Source organism: Microchirus variegatus (assembly GCF_963457635.1).
Source record: "Microchirus variegatus genome assembly, chromosome: 20".
Classification (NCBI taxonomy): Eukaryota; Metazoa; Chordata; class Actinopteri; order Pleuronectiformes; family Soleidae; genus Microchirus; species Microchirus variegatus.
The window spans coordinates 1,542,790-1,562,208 of NC_139821.1; the positions used below are offsets into that span (position 1 = coordinate 1,542,790).

Here is a 19,419-nt window from a genome sequence, read left to right on the forward strand (position 1 = left end):
AGGTCACATGTTACAGTTGGAGGCGGAGCCTGGCGTACCGTTCCTCAGACATGTCCAACTCCTGTCCGTCCTTCATCCACATCACCTGGATGTTCGGCTCAGAAACCTCGCACTCGAAAATGGCCTTCTTCTTCTCTGTGATCTTTATGTCCTTGATTTTCTTTGTGAACTCGACCACGCGAGCTGAAAAACGACAAAAAAAACAATCAAGTTTTCTCCGCCTCTTTTTTGCTGTTTTTTTTTTACTTCTTTAATTACATTAAACTCGCGCGTTTACCTTCCACAAACAGGTTAGCGGCGGAGGCGGCCGACCCGGCCACAAACTGGTATTCTCCTCCGTCGCCGAAGTGAACGTTTCGTATGGTGAGCGAGTGCGTGAGCTGCCGGCTGCGAACCTGACACCTTTCCGACGACTTGATCTCCACGCCGTTCTTCAGCCACTTGTACGTGATGCCCTCGTGGTTGACGGTGACCTCGAAGGTGATGGTGTCTCGCTCCTGAGCGTTCAGGTCCTTCAGCATGGACGTGATCAGGACGGCTGTGGAGGAAGAACACACACGCCACGTCAAACACTTCCTGTGTCCACTATTTAGCCTGCAACTCTGACCAAACAGGAAGTCTGGGGATCAATATTCACGAAACGAGCGGCGATCTTACGGCTGACGGTGAGCGTGGCAGAGACGCGGTCGTTGCCGCAGATGAAGGTGTACTCCGCCGAGTCGCTCCTGCTCGTGTTCATGATCTTCAGCTGGTGCAGTTTCCCCTGGACCACGATGCGGAACTTCTCGCTCATCTCGATCTCCACGCCGTCCTTGAGCCACGTGGCCGGGACGTTGAAGTGAGAGACTTCGCACTCGAACGAGGCCGCCTGAGTCTCGGGCACCGTCACGTTCTTCATGGGTTTGGTGACTTTCAGAGCTGGAGTGCACGAACATTAGAAGAGTTAGGGAATTATCAAACATGTGCAAAAACCATAAATCTAGTTCTAGTTTCAATCCACGTACCCTCCACGGTGAGGACGCCGCTGCACTGCAGGTGTCCGACCACGGCCGTGTACTCGCCGGCGTCGCCGCTCTCGATGTTCTGCAGGATCAGCTTGTGAGCTTTCCTCTCCGCCAGAATCTTGCACTTGTCGCTGGGCTTCAGCTCCGCCCCTTTGAACATCCACCTGACGGGGATGTTGTCGTGCGACAGGCTCATCTCGAAGGAGGCGGTGCTCTCCACCAGCGATGTCACGTCCTTCATCTTCTTCACGATCTTGATCGCTGCGGAAAACAAACGGACGAGTAAAAGTTAATAAAAGCTACGTTTGAAAAGATTAAATGCACAGTTTGAAGGACTCACTCTCCACGTTGAGTCTGGCGTTGGCCGACAGCTTCCCCAGTTTGAAGGAGTAAACGCACTCGTCCTGCGTGTTGCAGTCTTTGACCTTCAGCGTCTGGACCGTTCCCTCTCGGGTGATCTCGTACTTGTCGCTGCTCTCCAGCTCCACGCCGTTCTTGATCCACTGGGACCCCTTCACGTCGGGGTGGGTGAGCTCCAGCGAGAACACCGCCTCCTGGGTTTCCGTCACCGTCTGGTTTCTGAGAGTCTTCTTGATCTTCACCGCTGCGAACAAAAACAAAGCAAACACAACGGTCAACGCGGCTGTTTGGACCCAACACCACAGGGTCACAGAGTACGTACGGCGCGGAGTCCGTGTTTACCTTCCACTCGGAGGTTAGCGGAGGTCTTGGAGTTGGCCACCTGGTAGGTGTACTCTCCGATGTCTTGTGGTCTGGTGATGGCGATGACGAGGCGCCGGACGGCTCCGTTCACCTCGCTCACCACGTTCTCGCTGAAGTCCACGTGTTGGCCGTCCTTCAGCCACCTCCCCTCGGCCTCGGCGTTGGCCACTTCACACTCCAGCTCGGCCGTCTGAGACTCCGCCACGGTCACGTCGTGCAGCGGGCGTGTGATGGCGCCGCCTGGTGGTGAAACGAAGGAATTTATTGAGTTTTTGCACCATGGAGGACGCTGGTCATCCAAGACAAAGGGGACAAAGACATACCGGAGACGGAGAGCGTGGCGCTGGATGTCTTCTCGCCGGCGTGGAACGCGTACTGGCCCTCCTCGTCCTTCATAGTGTCCAGGACCGTCAGAGAGTGAGCCTTGTCCTTAGTCTCCAACTTGTATTTGGGTCCAGGTTTCAGCTGCTGGTTCCGGAACATCCAGACCGGGTCGATGCCAGAGTGAGAAACCTCAACGTTGAAGGTGACGTTCTGGGACTCGGAGCACACCTTGTCCTGCATGTGCTTCACGATGTGGACCTCTGTAACAACAACAACAACAACAACAGTCTGGTGTTAGAACAATGAAACGCGTGGAAACTAAAACCAGGATCGCGGGAGAATGAACTCAGTCTTACGCTCCACAGTCAGGTTGCAGCTGGTGTCGACCTTGCCGACCACCAGTTTGTAGCGTCCTTCGTCAGAAGCGTAGGTCCTGGTGAAGACCAAACGCTGCTTGGTTCCCTTAGCCACCATCTGGATTCGGTCACTGGGCGTCACCAGTTTGTCGTTTTGGTACCATTTGACCGAACTGACGTCTTGAGCCGAGATCTTGGCCTCGAGAACGGCTTTGGTGCCCTCAACCGAGGACACGTCCTTCAGAGGCACCGTGATGTCAATAGCTGTGAGGAAAAACATCACACGATCAGAGACGTTCTAACGCGACGTGGTTTATTACTCTTTAATTCAAGACCTTACTTTGTACGCTGAGTTTGCACGACGTGGAGATCTCCTGGGCAGGAACCACGAAAGAGTAGGAAGCAGCATCTTCTCTGCTGACGTTCTCCACCAGCAGTTTGTGGACCACTTTGTCGATGACGATGTGGACGCGGTCCGAGGCGGAGACGGCCTGGCCGTTCTTCATCCAGGTTCCCTCGACGTTCTCCTGGGAGAACTTGACCTCGAGCTGAGCGATGTCGCCCTCGCAGACGGTGAGATCGGCCAGAGGCTGCATCAGAGTCACGGGCCTCACTGGAGACAAGAGAAAGCTCGTGATTACAAACGAGAAGATTCGTACGACGATGCAGTTGCTCTGCGAGTTACAGATGCTTACGTTTCATCTTCAGCGAGGCGCTGCTCTTCAGATCTCCGCACACAAACGTGTATTTGCCCATGTCTTCTTTACGGACGTCCTTCACGGACAGGGTGTGCCTCCCGCGGCGGGAACCCATGAGGTATTTGCTGCCGGGCGAGAGCTCCTTGCCTCCAAAGAACCAGCTGCCTTCAGCGTCCTCGCGAGACAGCTCCACCTCGAACTCTCCGGAGTAGGACTCTGGCACCTCGATGTTCTCCATGTGCGTGATGATCTCCAGAGGAGCACCTGGATAAAGAACAACGTCATGAACCGCGTTATAAACCAACCTACGCAACTCAGATTATATGGGATTATTGGAGTCGACCAGGATTACCTTCCACGTGGAGCCTCGAGGTCGTCCTGATGTTCTCGTCGTCTATGAGCGCGCACGTGTACTCGGCGTCGTCGGACATCTCGATCACCAGCACGGACAGGAAGTGGACCTTTCTGTCCGAGTGCATTCTGTATTTGTCTCCGGAGAAGATCTCCATGTTGTTCTTCAGCCACTTGACTTTGACGAAAGGCTCGTTGGTCTCGCACTCAAAGGTCACCATGGTGTCCTTCTCGTTGGCCGTGGCGTCCTCCAGGTTCTGGGTGAAGTTAATCGCCACCTTGGCTGCAACGACAAAAAATACGAGGTGAGACTTTAAACTCAGACAAAGACAACACAATGACGTTAAAGGACGTGAAAGCGCTGATACCTTGCACGAGCAGGAAGGCGTGGCTCGAAGCTTCCCCGGCGACGTTCATGGCTTTCACCATGATGCTAGCGGAATCCTCTACCATGACGTCTCTGATCACCAGCTCGCACACGTTGTCCTCGGGCCAGAACCAGTAGATACGGTCGGACTTCTCCAGCAGAACCCCGTTCTTGAACCACTGGCACTCTGGCTCAGGTCTGCCCACGACTCTGATCCTGAAGCGGACCTCGTCCATCGGCACGACGGTCTGGCTGGTGATGCGTTCCAGGACCTTGGGTGCTTCCATGCTGGGGGACAGCTGGATCCTGTCTGGTTTGAATGTGGGGATGGTGACCTGACCCTGTTCCTCCAGCCTCCGCCGCTCGGCCTCCTCTTTCTCCTTCAGGTGATGAAGCAGGTCCTCCTTGGTCTTCTTCAGAAGATCCTCGTAAGACTCGTCCCTCCTGCGAGACTTGAACTCCACGGCGGAGATGGACTCGTAGAATCCTTCCTCCGTCCTACGCTTGAACTTGCTCTTCAGCTCGTCCGACTCCTCGGACGTTTTCTCGTGGACGATTCTCGGGGCCTTGCGAAGTCTGACAACTTCTCTGTCCTGTGCGGCGTCGCTGGGTCGGTCGACTTTCACGACGTCGAATCCGATTCTGCCGGTTTCGTGTGCGGCCTCTGCGGCCTTTGAATCTGGAGCGCGGCGCAGGACCGATCTGAAGTCCTCTCTCTGTTGGATCTCCAGCTTCACCGTGTGCTCCGTCGTGCCCAGAGGATTGTCCGCAACCAGCCTCACCTCTCCCGAGTCGTACGACTTGACGTCTACGATTTCCAAGTAGTAAATACCATCGTATCTCAGTCTGTATCTCTTGCTCTTGCGGATAAGTTGTCCATTGAGGTACCAGTTAACCTTCGGTGCTGGGTAACCGGTGACTCTGCAGCGGAATCGGGCAATGTCGCCCTCCAGCGCTCTGGCCGGTTCGGGAACGAGGACGATTTCAGGTTTGGACTTTTCGATTTCGTCGTCAACAGTGACTCCTGTAGGACCTTCGTGAGCCATGCGCTCAATCTCCTCCATTCTGTGAATCCCCTTCCTGCCTTCAGGAAGCTGCGATTCCTCCACAAGGCCTTTCTCATCCTTGACGATCAGGGTGGCCGAGGTCTGGTCAACTCCGAACTTGTTGGCGGCTCTGCAGGTGATGACGCCGCTGTCTCTGGCGTAGGCCACTTCATAGTCAAGGCTGCAGTAGCCAAACTCGTGGACCATGCGCAGCCTGTTAGCGGCTGCTAGCGGTTTGCCGTCGTGCAGCCACTCCACCGCCATGGTGGGGTCGCCGATGGGAGTCAGTCGGCACTCAAAGTGAGCCGGACCGAAGCGCTTCATTCTGATGGACGTCAGCTTCTTCTTGAACAGCGGTTTCTGCTGCTTCTCCTTGTCGTAAAGGTCGCCCTCCTCCCACTGCTCCTGACCGTAGCGCATGTGAAGCGGCTCCAGCTCTGGAGCAGCGATCTCTTTGGCCTTGTAGGTTCCTTTGGGAATGATGAGCTTCCTCTCGGCCTGAGGGGCCATGAAGTCCACCTCGACGTTGACCCTGCAGCGGGTGGTGTCTCTACCGGCCTTGTTGATGGCTGTCGCGGTGTACCAGGCGCTGTCTGAGCCTGAAGCAGACGGGATGTGGAATTTGGCCTCTCCTTTTGTGCCTTCGATCCTGAAAACAAGTCGGCATTGAAAGGACGTTAAGGGTGAATTTCAATTCCTTGCTTAACCCTCAATCTCAAAAATGTGCGCTCCCTCTAGTGCAGGGGTTCTCAAAGTTTTGATACCTGAGGGCCAATTTAGGAACCCAACATTGGACTGAGGGCCGCCAAAGGAAAAAAATTAAAAAAAACCCACAAAGAAATCCCATTTGTAATAATTTTAATGACTAGATTGCAGTTCTACAGTTTAGCGTTAAGTAATATAACATATAATATATTTTGGCCATTGTTCTTACCTTCTAATTACAGGTTAATACCAAGTAGCACATTTCTGTTACCATATATTTACTGGGTAAATAGCTAATTGGGGGCTGTAGCTACCTGCTTATTACCAGCTTATAACCCAATATTACACAGGTAAATACCCAGTATTTTTGTTTACACATATTGGTCTGTATCCAGTAATGTCCAATAAACATTTAACAAGCTTAGTCGCTCCTGGATTAAAACTATCAACTGTAATTCACTTCGGGGCCGCCAGAAATGTTTCTGCGGGCCGCCATTGGCCCCCGGGCCGCACTTTGAGAACCAATGCTCTAGTGCAAGTGCTGTCCCAAGTTTAAGGGCTGTATCGCCCTCAATATTGAGATTTTCCGAGACCACCCTTGGGAGCAAGGGCTACCCAGAATGCATTGTAGTATTTTCTTTGGTAACAGAGATATAAAAATGATGAAAACCATCGTATTATCAACCTAATAACTCGACTGACAAACGTAAATGTGTTCTTCTTCTTCTTCTTTTTTGGAGTTGACAGACTGGACGCAGCTTTCACGTTATTCTGCCCCCTACAGTCTGAAGACGTATCTGCATTTAAGGGGTGTCCCATTTCTAAGGGACAAAATAACCCTCAACACTTGGTTTTGAGGACCAGTTAAGATTGAGGGTTAAGATTTTAAGGTTTTACTTGAGAGAATCGTCGACTTACTTGATCTGTGGGTGTTTTTGTGGCGTGATGATGTCGCTGTTTCTCAGCCACACAATGTCAGGCAGAGGATTTCCAATGGCTCTGACGGCCAGTTCAACCAGAGTGCCCTGCTTCACAGTCAGGTTCCTCAGCTTCTCCACAAACTGAGGCCTCGCGACGCTTTCCCGAGCTGCAGGTGACAAAAAAGACAGTAAAGGGTTTAAAAACAGCTGCAAAGTGAACGAACGTCGTCTCGTCTCTGGTGTCCGGTGAACTCTTACCTTCCACGGTGAGAGTTACAGAAACAGAAGTGCGTCCGGCTCTGTTCTGAGCGATCACCGTCCACTCTCCAGAGTCCTGTGGCAAAGCTGGGACGATGATCAGGGACTGAACTCCGTCCTCTTTAATCACGATCTTGTGGGTGTAGTCGTTGACGACTTGCCGTTCTGAAGAAAAGGACGAACGTGTTTATCAAAAGGTGGACGATCGACGGGTGAGATTTACATCCGTGGAAGACGCTGAAACACTCACCGTTGTGGAACCAGTAAGTGTCCGGCATGGGTCTCCCCACGACCTTCAGGTCGAACCGGGCCGTTTGGCCCTCAGAGCATTTGATGGACGAGGGTTTCAGGACAAACACGGGTTTGTAGAGTCTTTCCAGCTGAGCCTCGTCGGTCTCTTCGAGGCGGCGGGCGGGCGAACGTCCGGGAGAGCGACTGGGTGAGCGAGCGGGCGAGCGGCTCACGGAGCGAGGAGAGGTGGATCTGAAACGAGGAGTTTGGTTATTAGTGTCAAGGAGATATGGTCGTGGTTGTGTATTAACCACTTCTTCCCTGACCCTCTTTTTGCATGGAACACAACATAACTGAAGGATTTTTTTTTCTCTCGCCTAAAAAAAGTGCATTTTAAAGCAAATGTCACCTTTAAAATATGCAGTAGGAGCTTAAAAACACATGGAGGTCATGTAACAACATGTGGACATGAGCTGTGCAAAGTCTGATGCTGCTGAAGTGAAGCAGAGTGAAATTACAGAGGTTTTAGTAAAGAGATGGCTAGGCGTTCTCACGTTTGGCACAGTTTGGCACAGCTTGGCACCATCTGTGCCATTTGAGATTTCTTAGGTACCAAATTATTAAAAACCCATTTAATTTTATTTACATGTCACTACAGATCTAAAAAGAAAGAAAGTATGATAACTGGCTGTAAAGGGATGCTCCCTGTGCGGTGCGTAATAACAACTCTGTGACTCTGCAACGTCTTCAGTCACGCAGCGCCATAGCTCTGGCTTACGTTGGACAATTAGGGTGATTGACACCTCGTTTTAAAACTCTAAACCGGTAGAATCTGACCCCGGTCTCCAAATGCGTGAGAATCACTTCATTAGATCAATCAGACCGGGATTTGTTCCCAACGCTGCCCACCGGTCCCCGGGGGGCAACCGCGAAGAAGAGGTTAACATGAAATACGAGGACGCAAAGTCTCACCTGAACCTCTGCGGTGACGGCTGCGGTGTGTGTCTCTGCGGCGTCACGACTCCGGACGGCTCGATGTAGAGTTTCCCGGAGCTGACGCAGTTTCCTTTCATGTTGCTGGCGAAGGCGGTGTACACGCCCTCGTCCTCCGGCTGGACCACGGCCAGGCGCAGGGTGGCTCGTCCGTCCTGGAGAATCTCCATGTGGTAACGGCCGCCGGGTCTGATGCGCTGGCCGTCTTTGTACCAAGCAATCTGACAATCAGACAGAAGATCCTTTGGTTTAGCGGCATCTGAGAATAACTTAGAGGAACCAGAGGGATTTCTTTAAGGTTCAAGACCCCAAAACTGAGGGCAGATGGGGGCGGTTGATAAATTTAAAGCGGACCTAGAACGGAAGTTCCAATTAAGGCTGTTTTCTAGTGTGTATCTCTAGTAGGTTTTTGACCATAAAAACAAGTTAATATATGTAAGTAGACCTCCATAACTAACATATATGTGACCACTCTATGTGATCTTTAAGGATGAAAAATCCCATTTGTTCCCAAATCTATAATAAACAAACCTGGAAAAATCCCATTTTCCAGCTCTGTACCTTTGGTAGTGGGTGTCCGGACATCTTGCAGTGGAAGGTGACTCCCATTCCGTCCACGATCCTGTAGTTTTTGACCGGCGTGTCGAAGGCCGGCTGCACGGCCTCATCCTCGGCCACAGTCACCATCGTCTCTGCGTCCTGCATCACCAGCTCGCTGTACGTGATTCTCATGATGCGGATTTCGATCTCGTGTATGATTCGCTCTTCAAAAGCTGAAATGAAGAATTCCTGAAAGAAAACGCAAACATCAACATGGAATCACTTTGACTGTTTGTCACGTTCGCTCAGATCTTTAGGGAGGAAACGTACGGTTTCTGAGACGTAGCTCATGGGCGTGGTCACCCTCCTGTGCTCCAGCTCGTACTGAGTCACGACCACCGACGGCTCCTGAATCACCTTCGTGGTCACTTCGGTTTTATACGTCACGTCAAACTGCTTCATGTAAGCGTCGTAAGCCTCTGTGAACACGGACACACGGGAACACGGTGAACTTCTTCTTCTGCTCACGCGTCCTCTGAGGAACGTACCAAAGGAAGCGTCGACTTACCTTCCTCCAGCAGACCGGCCGAGGCCGAGGCTTCACCGTGAGAATTCTTCACAAAGACGGCGTATTCTCCGGCGTCGTCGGCGAAGGTCATGGAGATCTCCAGCCTGCATTCTCCGGTCTCCTTCTTGTAGGAGACTTTGTATCTGACGGGGGGGAAAACACACGATACTTATTATAGTTGTGATTTTTAACCTTACAGAGTCACAGGAGGGGAACGTATCTATGTTCCCCAGGTCCTATGTCCCCGCTTTCACCCAAAAGAACCCGGGGAACATAGGACCCTACCCCAACCCCAATCCAAACCCCAACCCAAACCCTAACCCCAAACCCAAACCCAACCCCAACCCCAACCCTAACCCCAACCCCAACCCCAACCTCAACCCCAACCCTTTACCCTGGAGCTCCACACCCAGGCTTCCACAAAGTGGGGAACATAGGACCTTTTTTGGTAAAAACGGGGGAACATAGGACCCGGGGAACATAGGTACGACCCCCCCACAGGTGTACTGTACATGCTAATGCTAACGTACCTGTATCCAGTCATTAGCGGCACGCCGCTCTTCTTCCAGACCACGTGGGGTTTGGGGTTTCCTCCGACCTGACATTCGAAGACCACGCTGCCTCCCTCCACCAGCTTCTGGACGCTGGGTTTCTTGACGAAGAAGGGAGCGACGGCCTCTCCCGTGGTCACCTCCGTCGTCACCACCTGACCCTTCATCTCCACGGAGACGCTGAAGAAGCGAGGAATTCGATCAAACTCACGCGTGGACTTCGCCGCGCGACTTATCAATATAGTTCACGTTTCAACTTTTCACTTACGTTGTCTCTTGCGCGACACCGACTTCGGTGATTTCCTCTCTGCTCTCGATCTCCTCGGACACTGCAACACACAAGGGAATCAACAGGATTGTTCTCTGGAGAAACATCTCTCAACAACGTTTACCTGCGGACTCGGGCCGTTACCTTTGACGAGCAGGTAGCACGACGTGCTAACGGTCCCCGCCTCGTTGGTGGCGGTGCACGTGAAGCGGCCGCTGTCTTCGGCGAACGCCTCGCGGATCACCATGCGGGCGAACCCGCCCTCGTAGCCGAGCTGGAAGTCGATGGAGCTCTCGATCCTGTAGTCCTCTCTGAACCACATGACGGTGGGGGCGGGCTGACCGCCGATCTGACACTCCAGGGTCACCGACTCGCCCTCCGTCACCGTCACGTTCTTCAGGCCCTGCTCGACACAACAACAACAACAACAACGACCTTCAGACACCAGCGCGGCGTTTTACCGAAGAACAACGAGAACCAACGAGAATGAAGAAGAACTTACGGCGACGAGAGCGGGAGGAACGACAGGTTCGCGGGCAACTGTGGCCACTGCTGCCGCCTCCTGGTGGACAGACAACAACACAACAAGTCAAACACAGCTGAGGCGATCTGCGATAATGGAGGGGGGGGAGGAGTTAAAACCCTGCAGAGAAGATGGAAGGGTCACAAGGTGAAGACAGGAAGAAGAAGAAGGTTCTTCAGGAGGTCAGCGTGTGATTGGCTGCAGTAAGGAGGCGGGGTTAAAACTTGACTTAGCGCTGCTAACTTGACTTAGCACTGCATTGTTCACTCTCCAGACATCAAGGTGGGAACGATTGGGCTTACTTTGTAAGTGTAAAGCTGTAGAAGTTTGTTAGCTTCTGCTGCTAACGTAACATGTAGCGTCCTTGGTGACTACAGGTTAGCACTCGTTATGGCTAAATGTGTGGCTACAAACGCATGACACAGTTAGCATCATTCTGAAGAACTTCTGACAGTGTGTTACTGTCGCAATTTCAATTGTAGCGCCCCCTTCAGGGATCCCAAAGCGTCAGGAAAACAATTCAAGATGGCAGCCGCTCCGGACATCAACAGAGGGAAAGCTGTAGTTTTTGCTACGACAGCTTTATGCAGAAAATACCACAGTAATGTGTTAGCATGCTAAGTAGCAAACTTAGCTCTAATGCTAAAGTCAACCAACATGACGATGTAACATCTTTGTGAGTCATCTTTTCATATTTTCATGTTTTAATATGTGGCTAGCCACGGCAAAACACCTTAGCATAACGTCCGCTAGCATAGCCGCCTCTACCTTTGTTAAGTTTACATTTACTTGGGAGGGGGGGGGGGGGGTAAGTGAGGATGACGGCAATGACGGGGGGCGTCGGACCAACCTGAGGCTCCCAGTCCTCAAACTCCTCCTCACTGGCCGCGTAAGCCCCGCCCGCCTTAAAGTCAACGCGACTCTGATATCTGGCGTCTTTGAACGGCGGTGGGAGGGGCTCCGGCGTCGACAGCGCCACCGCCCTGCGAGCCGGGCTGGGCGACTTGACGGGCTTGATGACGACGTGTCGGGGGGCGACGGGCGAGCGCAACTCTTTCTGCAGAGTCGCGATGGCCGAGCCGGCGATGGACACCTGACCGAGCCAATGAGAGCATTAGCGTTAGCTGGACGGGCGGCAAACAAAGCTCCGCCCCCCTCCTCCACGGGCGTCATGGTGTTAGAGGTGGGAATTCACGATGAGTTAGAGGTCACGGTGAGGTCACGGTGAGGTTATTACAACCACGCTTCTTTATTTTCTCAGATTTGACGTTAAATCGGGTGAAAATGGTGAATCACACCACAACACAAAGTGTGTGTTAACATGTGTGTGAGTTAAAGATGGTGATGGAGGTTTTCGGGGTGGGTGGGGGGGGTTTTCGGCCGCTGTCCTTACCTCGTGACTAGGTTCATGTTTGGGGACAGAAACTTTAGAAACAGTGAAATGTGGAACTGTGGACGAGGAGACGCCGGCGTCCACGAGGGCGGAGATTTCTGTCGTTCTCTGAATCTGGAGCAACCAACAGTGATCGTGTTATTACTGCGCTAACAGTTATCAGAGGTCAAAGTGTCAGCGAACGCCTCACACCTGGGACACCTGGGACACCTGGGACACCTGGGACACCTGGGACACCCGGGACACCTGGGACACCCGGGACACCTGGACTCTGTGCTGCTCTGACGTCGCAGACGCAGACGCAGCAGCTTCAGTTTCAGTTTCAGTTTCAGCTTCGGCTTCAGCAGCAGCAGAAACCACCACCACCTGCTGCTGCTTCACCTCCACCTCTACAGGCTCCTCCTCCACCTCTACAGGCTCCTCCTCTTCAGCCCGCCCACCGTCCGCATGCACCGGCTGACGGACGCGAGCGAGGTCGACAGCGGCCACCACCGTGGCCACCGCCCCTGCTCTTTTACCTCCCTCCTCCTGGAAACACAAGCAGCAAAATATATCGATGGTGGACGTATGCAACGTATGCAGTTAGCGCGGCTAACTTGACTTAGCGATGCGGTGTTCACTCTCCAGACGTCAAAGGTGGGAAAGATTGAAGAAAGTGTAAAACTGTAGATAGAAGTGAAGTGAATAGAAAAGTCTTGAAACGTTCGTTAGCTTCTGCTGCTAACGTAACATGTAGCGTCCTTGGTGACTACAGGTTAGCAGTCGTTGCGGCTAAATGTGTGGCTGCAAACATATGGCGCTATTAGCATCACTCTGAAGAACTGACAAGGCGCCAGGAAGACAATTCAAGATGGCAGGCGCTCCGGACATCAACAGAGTGAAAGCTGTACATTTTTGCCACGACACTTTTATGCAGAAAATACCACAGTAATGTGTTAGCATGCTAAGTAGCAAACGTAGCTCTAATGCTAAAGTCAACCATTGACTAACCAGTGACCAATGGGACTAATAGCTTCCAAAGTCATTTCCACTCCCGACTTTAGCAGAAATGCTATCTTTAGCATATAATTTATGCAGAAAATACCACAGTAATTAGTGTTAGCATGCTAAGTAGCAATACTTATGAATGTTTGCGACAAAGTCTGCTAACTTTTATGCTAACGCATTAGCATAACGTCAGCTAGCATAGCCGCATCTTACAAACATTTTTTCTTTGTTTATCAACTTGTTGCTAGTTTAGCCGCGGTGCTTCACATATTTTCACACATTGTAACTCTTGAATGAGACGCTAATCGCGGAGGAAGTGACATCACACGTGATCCGTTCAAGGACCGTGGGAAAGAAGAAGAAGAAGAAGAAATGTGGAGGTGAGTGCAGGAGGTTCATCCTCTGAGGAGCAGAACTCAAACATAAACAAACATGTAAATCAATATATTCATCCATTCACACACACACACACACAGGTGATATAAGTGGTCACTTTGGCTCCGCCCCCTCACCTCTCTGGTGGCGGTCACCTGCTGCTCCCAGTGCTTCTCCACGTGCATCTGTGTGGCGCCGCTGACTCTGGTCATGGTCGTCATGGTGGTGTAACCGGCCTCGGCCACGTAGTCGCCCTGTTTCCAGGGCGGAAGGACTTCAGCGCCGCCGGACAACTGCGAGACCACGCGAGGGGTTAGCGACGACCACCAGGTGGAGCTGCGCTCGATTTGTGTTCACATTATTGTCGAGTCCTCACCTGTTTGCGGCTCATGATGGGCGACTTGACGGGTCTGATGGGCGACACGGACAGTCTGGTGGACGGAGACACCGATCTGCGGACATTTAAAAAAAACGCCGATCAACTCGCTAATCGCTAGCTTTGACCGCTAGCGACTCGCCGACTCGGCGGCGGCGTTCGTACCTGACGGCTGCGGGCGTCGGCCCTTTGACGTGTCTGACGGGCGAAGGCGACTGTTGGCGTCCGCCCGCCACTTTGGACACAAAGGAGGGCGGGGACTTGGACGCCGGCTTCGGGGGAATCCGGGGCGGAGTCTTGTGAGCCACGGCGTGCTGAGTCATCACGCCGTGCTGAGTCATCACTCCGCCCTCCATGTGCATCTCCATCATGGTGGTGGCCTGGAAGCCCGACTCCACCCTCTGACCAGGAAACATCAGAACTTCATCGTTAGGTTTTAAGAGAATCTAAAAGCTGGTAAATGCTTCCCACATTGGGAACAACCTGATATTGTGCCACCACTGCCCCCTACTGGTATGGAGTTTAATGGAATGCAGGATCAGGTACACAAACCACTGTGGACCCTCGTTTTATTTCGGATTGAATCATTGGTGTCGGGTTCCAAGGTGAGTTATCTTGAAAGACCATGTGATCCATAACCTTGTTACCACCGATACACTCTTAGAAAGTAGAACCTCCTTTTGGAGGGTTCCACCAAGAACCTTTGGTGGAATCTTTGGGAAAGGGTTTTTCAGAAGCAAAAGGTTCCAGGTAGAGCCTCAGCCCTTTTGAAGAACCCTTTTGGAACCCTTATTTCTAAGAGTGTATGACTAAATACACTCTTAGAAATAAAAGTGCTAGGTAGAACCATATAAGGTTCTTCGGCTTGTCCTCATAGGAGAACCCTTTTTGGCTCCAGGTAGAAGCTTTTTATAAAGGTTCCACCAAGAACCCTTTTAAAACCCTTTATTCAGGAAAGGGTTCTTTGGATCAAAATGGTTCTTACTGGAACCATTAGTGTTACCAAGAACCCTTTCTTCGGGAAAGGGTTTTTCAGAAGCAAATGGTTCCAGGTAGAACCTCAGCCCTTGTAGAAGAACCCTTTTGGAACCCTTATTTCTAAGAGTGTACAGTGGATGGGTGGAGCTGGAATCTTCTGGAGATTGTCTTTCCTAACCCTAACCATATAAGGTTCTTCTGCTTGTCCTCATAGGAGAACCCTTTTTGTTCCAGGTGGAACCTTTATAAAAAAGGTTCTACTTAGAACCCTTTTGGAGGGTTCCACCAAGAACCCTTGAAAAACCCTTTCTTCGGGTCTTTCTTCCTCAGCCCTTGTAGAAGAACACTTTTGGAACCCTTACTTCTAAGAGTGTAGCTGGACTGGTTCTCCAAGAGAAGCTCAGGTTCCCAGATCCAGAACTCATGTGGACTAAACTAAACTCATTCATCTATATTATGGTCTGTCTCACCCTCTGCACTTTAGCCTGAGAAGACGTGATCTGTGACGTGGACACGATGGTCTTGGTCTTCTTAGCAGGAACAGCTTCTTCACCTGAGCACAAACACACCACGTGATTTAGTTTAGATACCAAACCAAGATCGACGCGCGACCTTAAAACAGAACCCCGTCGCGAGTCCTACGTCCTCACCCTGGACCAGCAGCTCGGCGGTGGACGTGGCCCGTCCGCTGCTGTTGGTGGCGGTCACAGAATATGTCCCAGAATCCTCTGGGAAGGCCTCGGCGATCAGCAGACTGTAGAGGTCGCCCTCCTGCAGGATCCTGAAGTCGGCCGAGCTCTGGATCTCAGCTCCTTCTCTGTAGAACTTGACCACGGGTGTCGGGATTCCTGCGACGCGCACGTCCAGCCTCACCTGGCTGCCCTGTCTCACCGTGGAACTCTGTAGTCTCTGTACGAAGTTAGGGGGCGCTGTCTCCACTGTGGACAGAAGAGAAAACGAAGCTCGTTGTCACTGTGTAGCATGCTAATGCTAATGCTCTGTCAAGTTTAAAGAGAGTTAAAATCTGAGGGAATCATGTCGTCAGCAAACAGACGAACATTAAAGGTGAACGTGAGACGTTTGTGTAAAGTCCACCATTTCTACCACAACACACACACACACATTCTGGTCCCTTGTGAATGTTGGTAACCGCGGACTCTGACACCAGATCCTCCCTGGACCAGGTTCTGATAATCCTGAGGTCCTATTTAGGGAAGTTATGCCGCAGCAGCTGCTTCTATAAGAGTTTAATCTGTGAAGTAACAGCTGACGGAGATAAATATAACCTGACTGCGGCCAAACACCGGTCAGGACTTCATCTGACCGGAAGTTAGCATTGATATTAAACTGCGACACAACACCAGGACCAGGTCCAGGTCCAGGACCAGGTCCAGGTCCACCTGAGTCTCACCTGTAACGAGGAGCTCAGCGGTGCTCGTGGCTTGTCCGGCACCGTTGGTGGCTCTGATGGAAAACCTCCCGCTGTGCGCGGCGCTCGCGGCGGCGATCTTCAGAACAGCGCGGCCATCGCTGAACGAGATCTGAGCGCCGGGCAAAGCGGCGGCGGAGAGAACCTGACCATCACGGAACCAGCTCACCTCAGGAGCTGGAGAACCTGCGGGAGGAACCAGAGGAGACGGTCAACGTGCAACGTCGGTGATTAAATCCAGGACTAGGACGTAGCCTAGCTTAGCAAGAGCTAGCGTAGCTTTGTCAGAAAAATTTGAGAGGAAACGTCGAGGTTCTCTTACCACTAACTTGAGCCTGGAACGTCGCGGCACTACCCTCAAGTGCCACGACGCTCTGCAGCGGCTGTGTGAATGTGGGCGCTTGTGTTGACATGGTGTCGGCACCCTGTGGGGGCGGAGACAAGAAACTCGGTCAAAAAAACAAAAAACAAATCACGTAAATAACACGTCGACACGAAACATAGTTAGCTAGTTGTTCTGGTGCTAATTTGCTAGCTGTGATCCAAGCTCATCAACCCTTTCAAACTCCTCCTGCCCAGAGTTCACACTTCAAAATGGCTGCCACCAACATCAACAATGCAGTGAAATCTGCCTGAAATTAGCATGCTAGTTAGCAAAACCTCGCTTACGCTCACATTAACCGACATTACGCGACTTTTGTTCGGTAGAAACTGGAAGCAAACGCTAACGTGCCGTCGTTTCCGTTTATTAGCGACAGCCATTAGCATGCTAGCAGTAGCAGTAGCTCAGATGTTGAGAGGTTTGTCATGTGATTTATGAAGAAAGAAAGAAAGAAAGAAAGAAAATTAAAGAAATATATTTTAAAATGTTAAAATACATATTTATTAGACTACGAAGATACATTATTTGAATAATTTCTAGACGTTTGAAATATTTCATATAACAAATATAATTTTTTTTTAAATGCATTCATGAATATTTTAAATTTAGTTCAAATATTTAAATGTTTTTCAAGAATCACAAAAACAAGTAAATGTTCAAATGTCATATATTATATTTTCTTATTTTCATATTTATCATATATTTATATCATCATTTTTTGACAAATCATTTATTTAAACGACAGAATAAACAGTTTTACTTCCTGTCTGACGTCACATGTGACTAAAAGGGGCGGGGTCTATTTTTAGGCTGATCCAGTAACTGATAACTTTTTTTAATTTAGTTTTTATTTGTTTATTTATATATTGTATAATAAGATTCTAATAAATGACAATGATTTAAACGTTTATTATTAATTATAATTATTTAGTTTGCACAGAAAATATGAAATATGGTTTATTTATTGTAGTATCAGTGTCAGATGATAAACTGTATCAGTTTAAAAACAACAACAAACAAACACAGATGACATAAATAATCACAAAAACAAACAGTTTCATCTTCAGATCAAACACTGAACCAGAACCTGATCCAGAACCAGCTTCAGTTTCCTTTAATGAAGTAGAAAGTTGATCAACAGCTGATCAGAGACCAGTTTTCACTTTGTCCACTAGGAGACAGTAATGAGCTGATTTTATGGTTTGACCTTTGACCTCGTTACACTGGAGTGAAGTGAAGGGTTTTTTGTCCTCAAGTGTCTCAATTTGTCTCCAGTCCTGGTTCAGACTCTGACTATGTTTAAGGACTTTTTTATTTAAGGACTTTTTTATTTAAGGACTTTTTTGTTTAAGGATTTTTTTTTATTTAAGGACTTTTTTTATTTAAGGACTTTTTTATTTAAGGACTTTTTTAATTGTATTACTTTTTTTAAGGACTTTTTTAATTTAATGACTTTTAATTTAAGGACTTTTTTATTTAAAGAGTTTTTAAATTTAAGGACCTTTTTTTTGTTTAAGGACTTTTTTAATTTAAGGACTTTTTTATTTAAGGACCTTTTTTTATTTAAGGACTTCTCAGGACACTGAATGTCTTTTTTAAGGTGTTTTTTTATTTTTTTATTTTATCATTAAAGGACTTAATTTAAGGAATTATTTGTCATTAAATCACATTTTACATATAACTGCTTTCATAATTTAAGGTATTTTTGATTTAAGGAGTTTTACATTTTCATTACTTTAATTTAAGGTATTAGTATTTAAAGGCCTTTTGTCATTTAAGGGTGTTTTTTTTTAACTTTGTTAACATTGAAATACTTTTGCAATTTAAGGTATATTTATTCATAATTAAGGCCTTTTGTCTGTTATTTAAGGCATGTTTTGTTGCTGTGTTAAATTAAAAGTGCTGACTCAGCGTCACGTTTAAAGGGTGAAGTACTTTAAGTAAAAAATAACACACAAAAAAACACACAATTTAACACAAAACCCTGTGAAACGATGTTTAAATCAAGTCAATAGATTTTAAAATTTTAAAACAGTTTCAGAGTTTAGTTTAAAAGTGACTTCAATACTGAAATAATTCAAACAAATGGATTTAAATCACTTTAAAATGTAAATAAAAATAACTTTTGAACAGAATCTTATATCTAATATATAATATATATATATTAGATATAAGAAGTCAAACAAACATGGATGAACGATGAGGTCACGCCTTCAAAGTAAAGCAACAGCTGTAAAATAAAAGTCTCTCCTGTGAGACACTTCCTCAGGGGAGGGGAGGGGGGAGGGGCTTATCTGACACCTAAAAATAACACACACACACACACACACACACACCTCAGTTTGATTGACAGCCACCATGTGTCACATAACTGGAGGAGCAACTGATATCAGTGCTGCCGATTCCCTTAAAAAGCCATCGGCCGCTCTGATGCTATCACGGGCTATTCTGGGACGCCGCCGCCGCCGCTAACCTTCAGCTCCACACAACACAACCAAAATCTAACCAAAACCTAACCAACATCTAACCAACACTTCCACAGAGTGAGGATACAGACATAAAGCAGCATCAGCTGCAGCTGTCAATCACCCGAGCGCTAAAAAATAACCTTTAAATGAGGAGACGCTCACTCACTTGTCAGAGCAGTGATGCCCGTGCTGCCCCGGCGAGGGCGGGCGTCAGCTGACACACCTCGCCTCCGAGTCCACCCGGAAAAAAAAAAGTTTTTTGACAAAATCCAAAGAGGAGAAAGAGCCGAGCCCCGGGGGGGGGGGGGGGGAACTGACGCGCAGCAGCAGCAGCAGGGGAAAAACAAAACTACCAGCCGTGGTTTTGTTGCAGTAGTTGCTCCACCTGACAGACAGCAGCAGTTCCACCAGCCGAGGCGTCCAGGCCCGGGAACGCTGACTCTGCTCAGAGACGGCAGCTGCTCGCAGGGGGGCTTTATACCGCGCTGTGATGTCACGGGGCCACGGGCCGCGCCATTGGCCCGGGGGGGGGGGGGGGGGGGGGGGTCGCTCCTGTGTGGGAGGAGGGGCCAGCAGGGCACCATGGGAGAGGAGGGCAGCCATTT

At 49.6% G+C, this 19,419-nt stretch overlaps 1 protein-coding gene across 15 annotated transcripts in view; it reads right to left on the reverse strand.

Moving 5' to 3' along the window:
* ttn.2 (titin, tandem duplicate 2) overlaps nt 1-19,227 on the reverse strand; it is a 180,307-nt gene extending 161,080 nt beyond the window's left edge. For 10 of the 15 annotated variants that reach the window (XM_083907402.1, XM_083907390.1, XM_083907401.1 and 7 more), the window contains exons 1-31: nt 18,981-19,227; nt 16,287-16,389; nt 15,947-16,150; nt 15,186-15,473; nt 15,006-15,088; nt 13,723-13,958; nt 13,558-13,633; nt 13,319-13,474; nt 10,406-10,465; nt 10,048-10,306; nt 9,904-9,964; nt 9,615-9,815; nt 9,085-9,227; nt 8,847-8,995; nt 8,538-8,765; nt 7,956-8,197; nt 7,003-7,235; nt 6,753-6,917; nt 6,493-6,661; nt 3,825-5,518; nt 3,458-3,739; nt 3,103-3,369; nt 2,748-3,020; nt 2,408-2,671; nt 2,051-2,311; nt 1,707-1,967; nt 1,345-1,608; nt 1,005-1,265; nt 658-918; nt 278-538; nt 39-183 (exon numbers count right to left, since the gene is read on the reverse strand). In XM_083907402.1, the coding sequence (XP_083763528.1) occupies nt 39-183; nt 278-538; nt 658-918; nt 1,005-1,265; nt 1,345-1,608; nt 1,707-1,967; nt 2,051-2,311; nt 2,408-2,671; nt 2,748-3,020; nt 3,103-3,369; nt 3,458-3,739; nt 3,825-5,518; nt 6,493-6,661; nt 6,753-6,917; nt 7,003-7,235; nt 7,956-8,197; nt 8,538-8,765; nt 8,847-8,995; nt 9,085-9,227; nt 9,615-9,815; nt 9,904-9,964; nt 10,048-10,306; nt 10,406-10,465; nt 13,319-13,474; nt 13,558-13,633; nt 13,723-13,958; nt 15,006-15,088; nt 15,186-15,473; nt 15,947-16,150; nt 16,287-16,377 (7,538 nt within the window). In that variant the 5' untranslated portion in view covers nt 16,378-16,389; nt 18,981-19,227. The remainder of the gene's footprint in view (nt 1-38; nt 184-277; nt 539-657; nt 919-1,004; nt 1,266-1,344; nt 1,609-1,706; nt 1,968-2,050; nt 2,312-2,407; nt 2,672-2,747; nt 3,021-3,102; nt 3,370-3,457; nt 3,740-3,824; nt 5,519-6,492; nt 6,662-6,752; nt 6,918-7,002; nt 7,236-7,955; nt 8,198-8,537; nt 8,766-8,846; nt 8,996-9,084; nt 9,228-9,614; nt 9,816-9,903; nt 9,965-10,047; nt 10,307-10,405; nt 10,466-13,318; nt 13,475-13,557; nt 13,634-13,722; nt 13,959-15,005; nt 15,089-15,185; nt 15,474-15,946; nt 16,151-16,286; nt 16,390-18,980) is intronic. The other 5 variants (XM_083907395.1, XM_083907392.1, XM_083907391.1 and 2 more) reach the window with 2 other exon arrangements.
* Between the last annotated feature and the right edge of the window lie 192 nt (nt 19,228-19,419).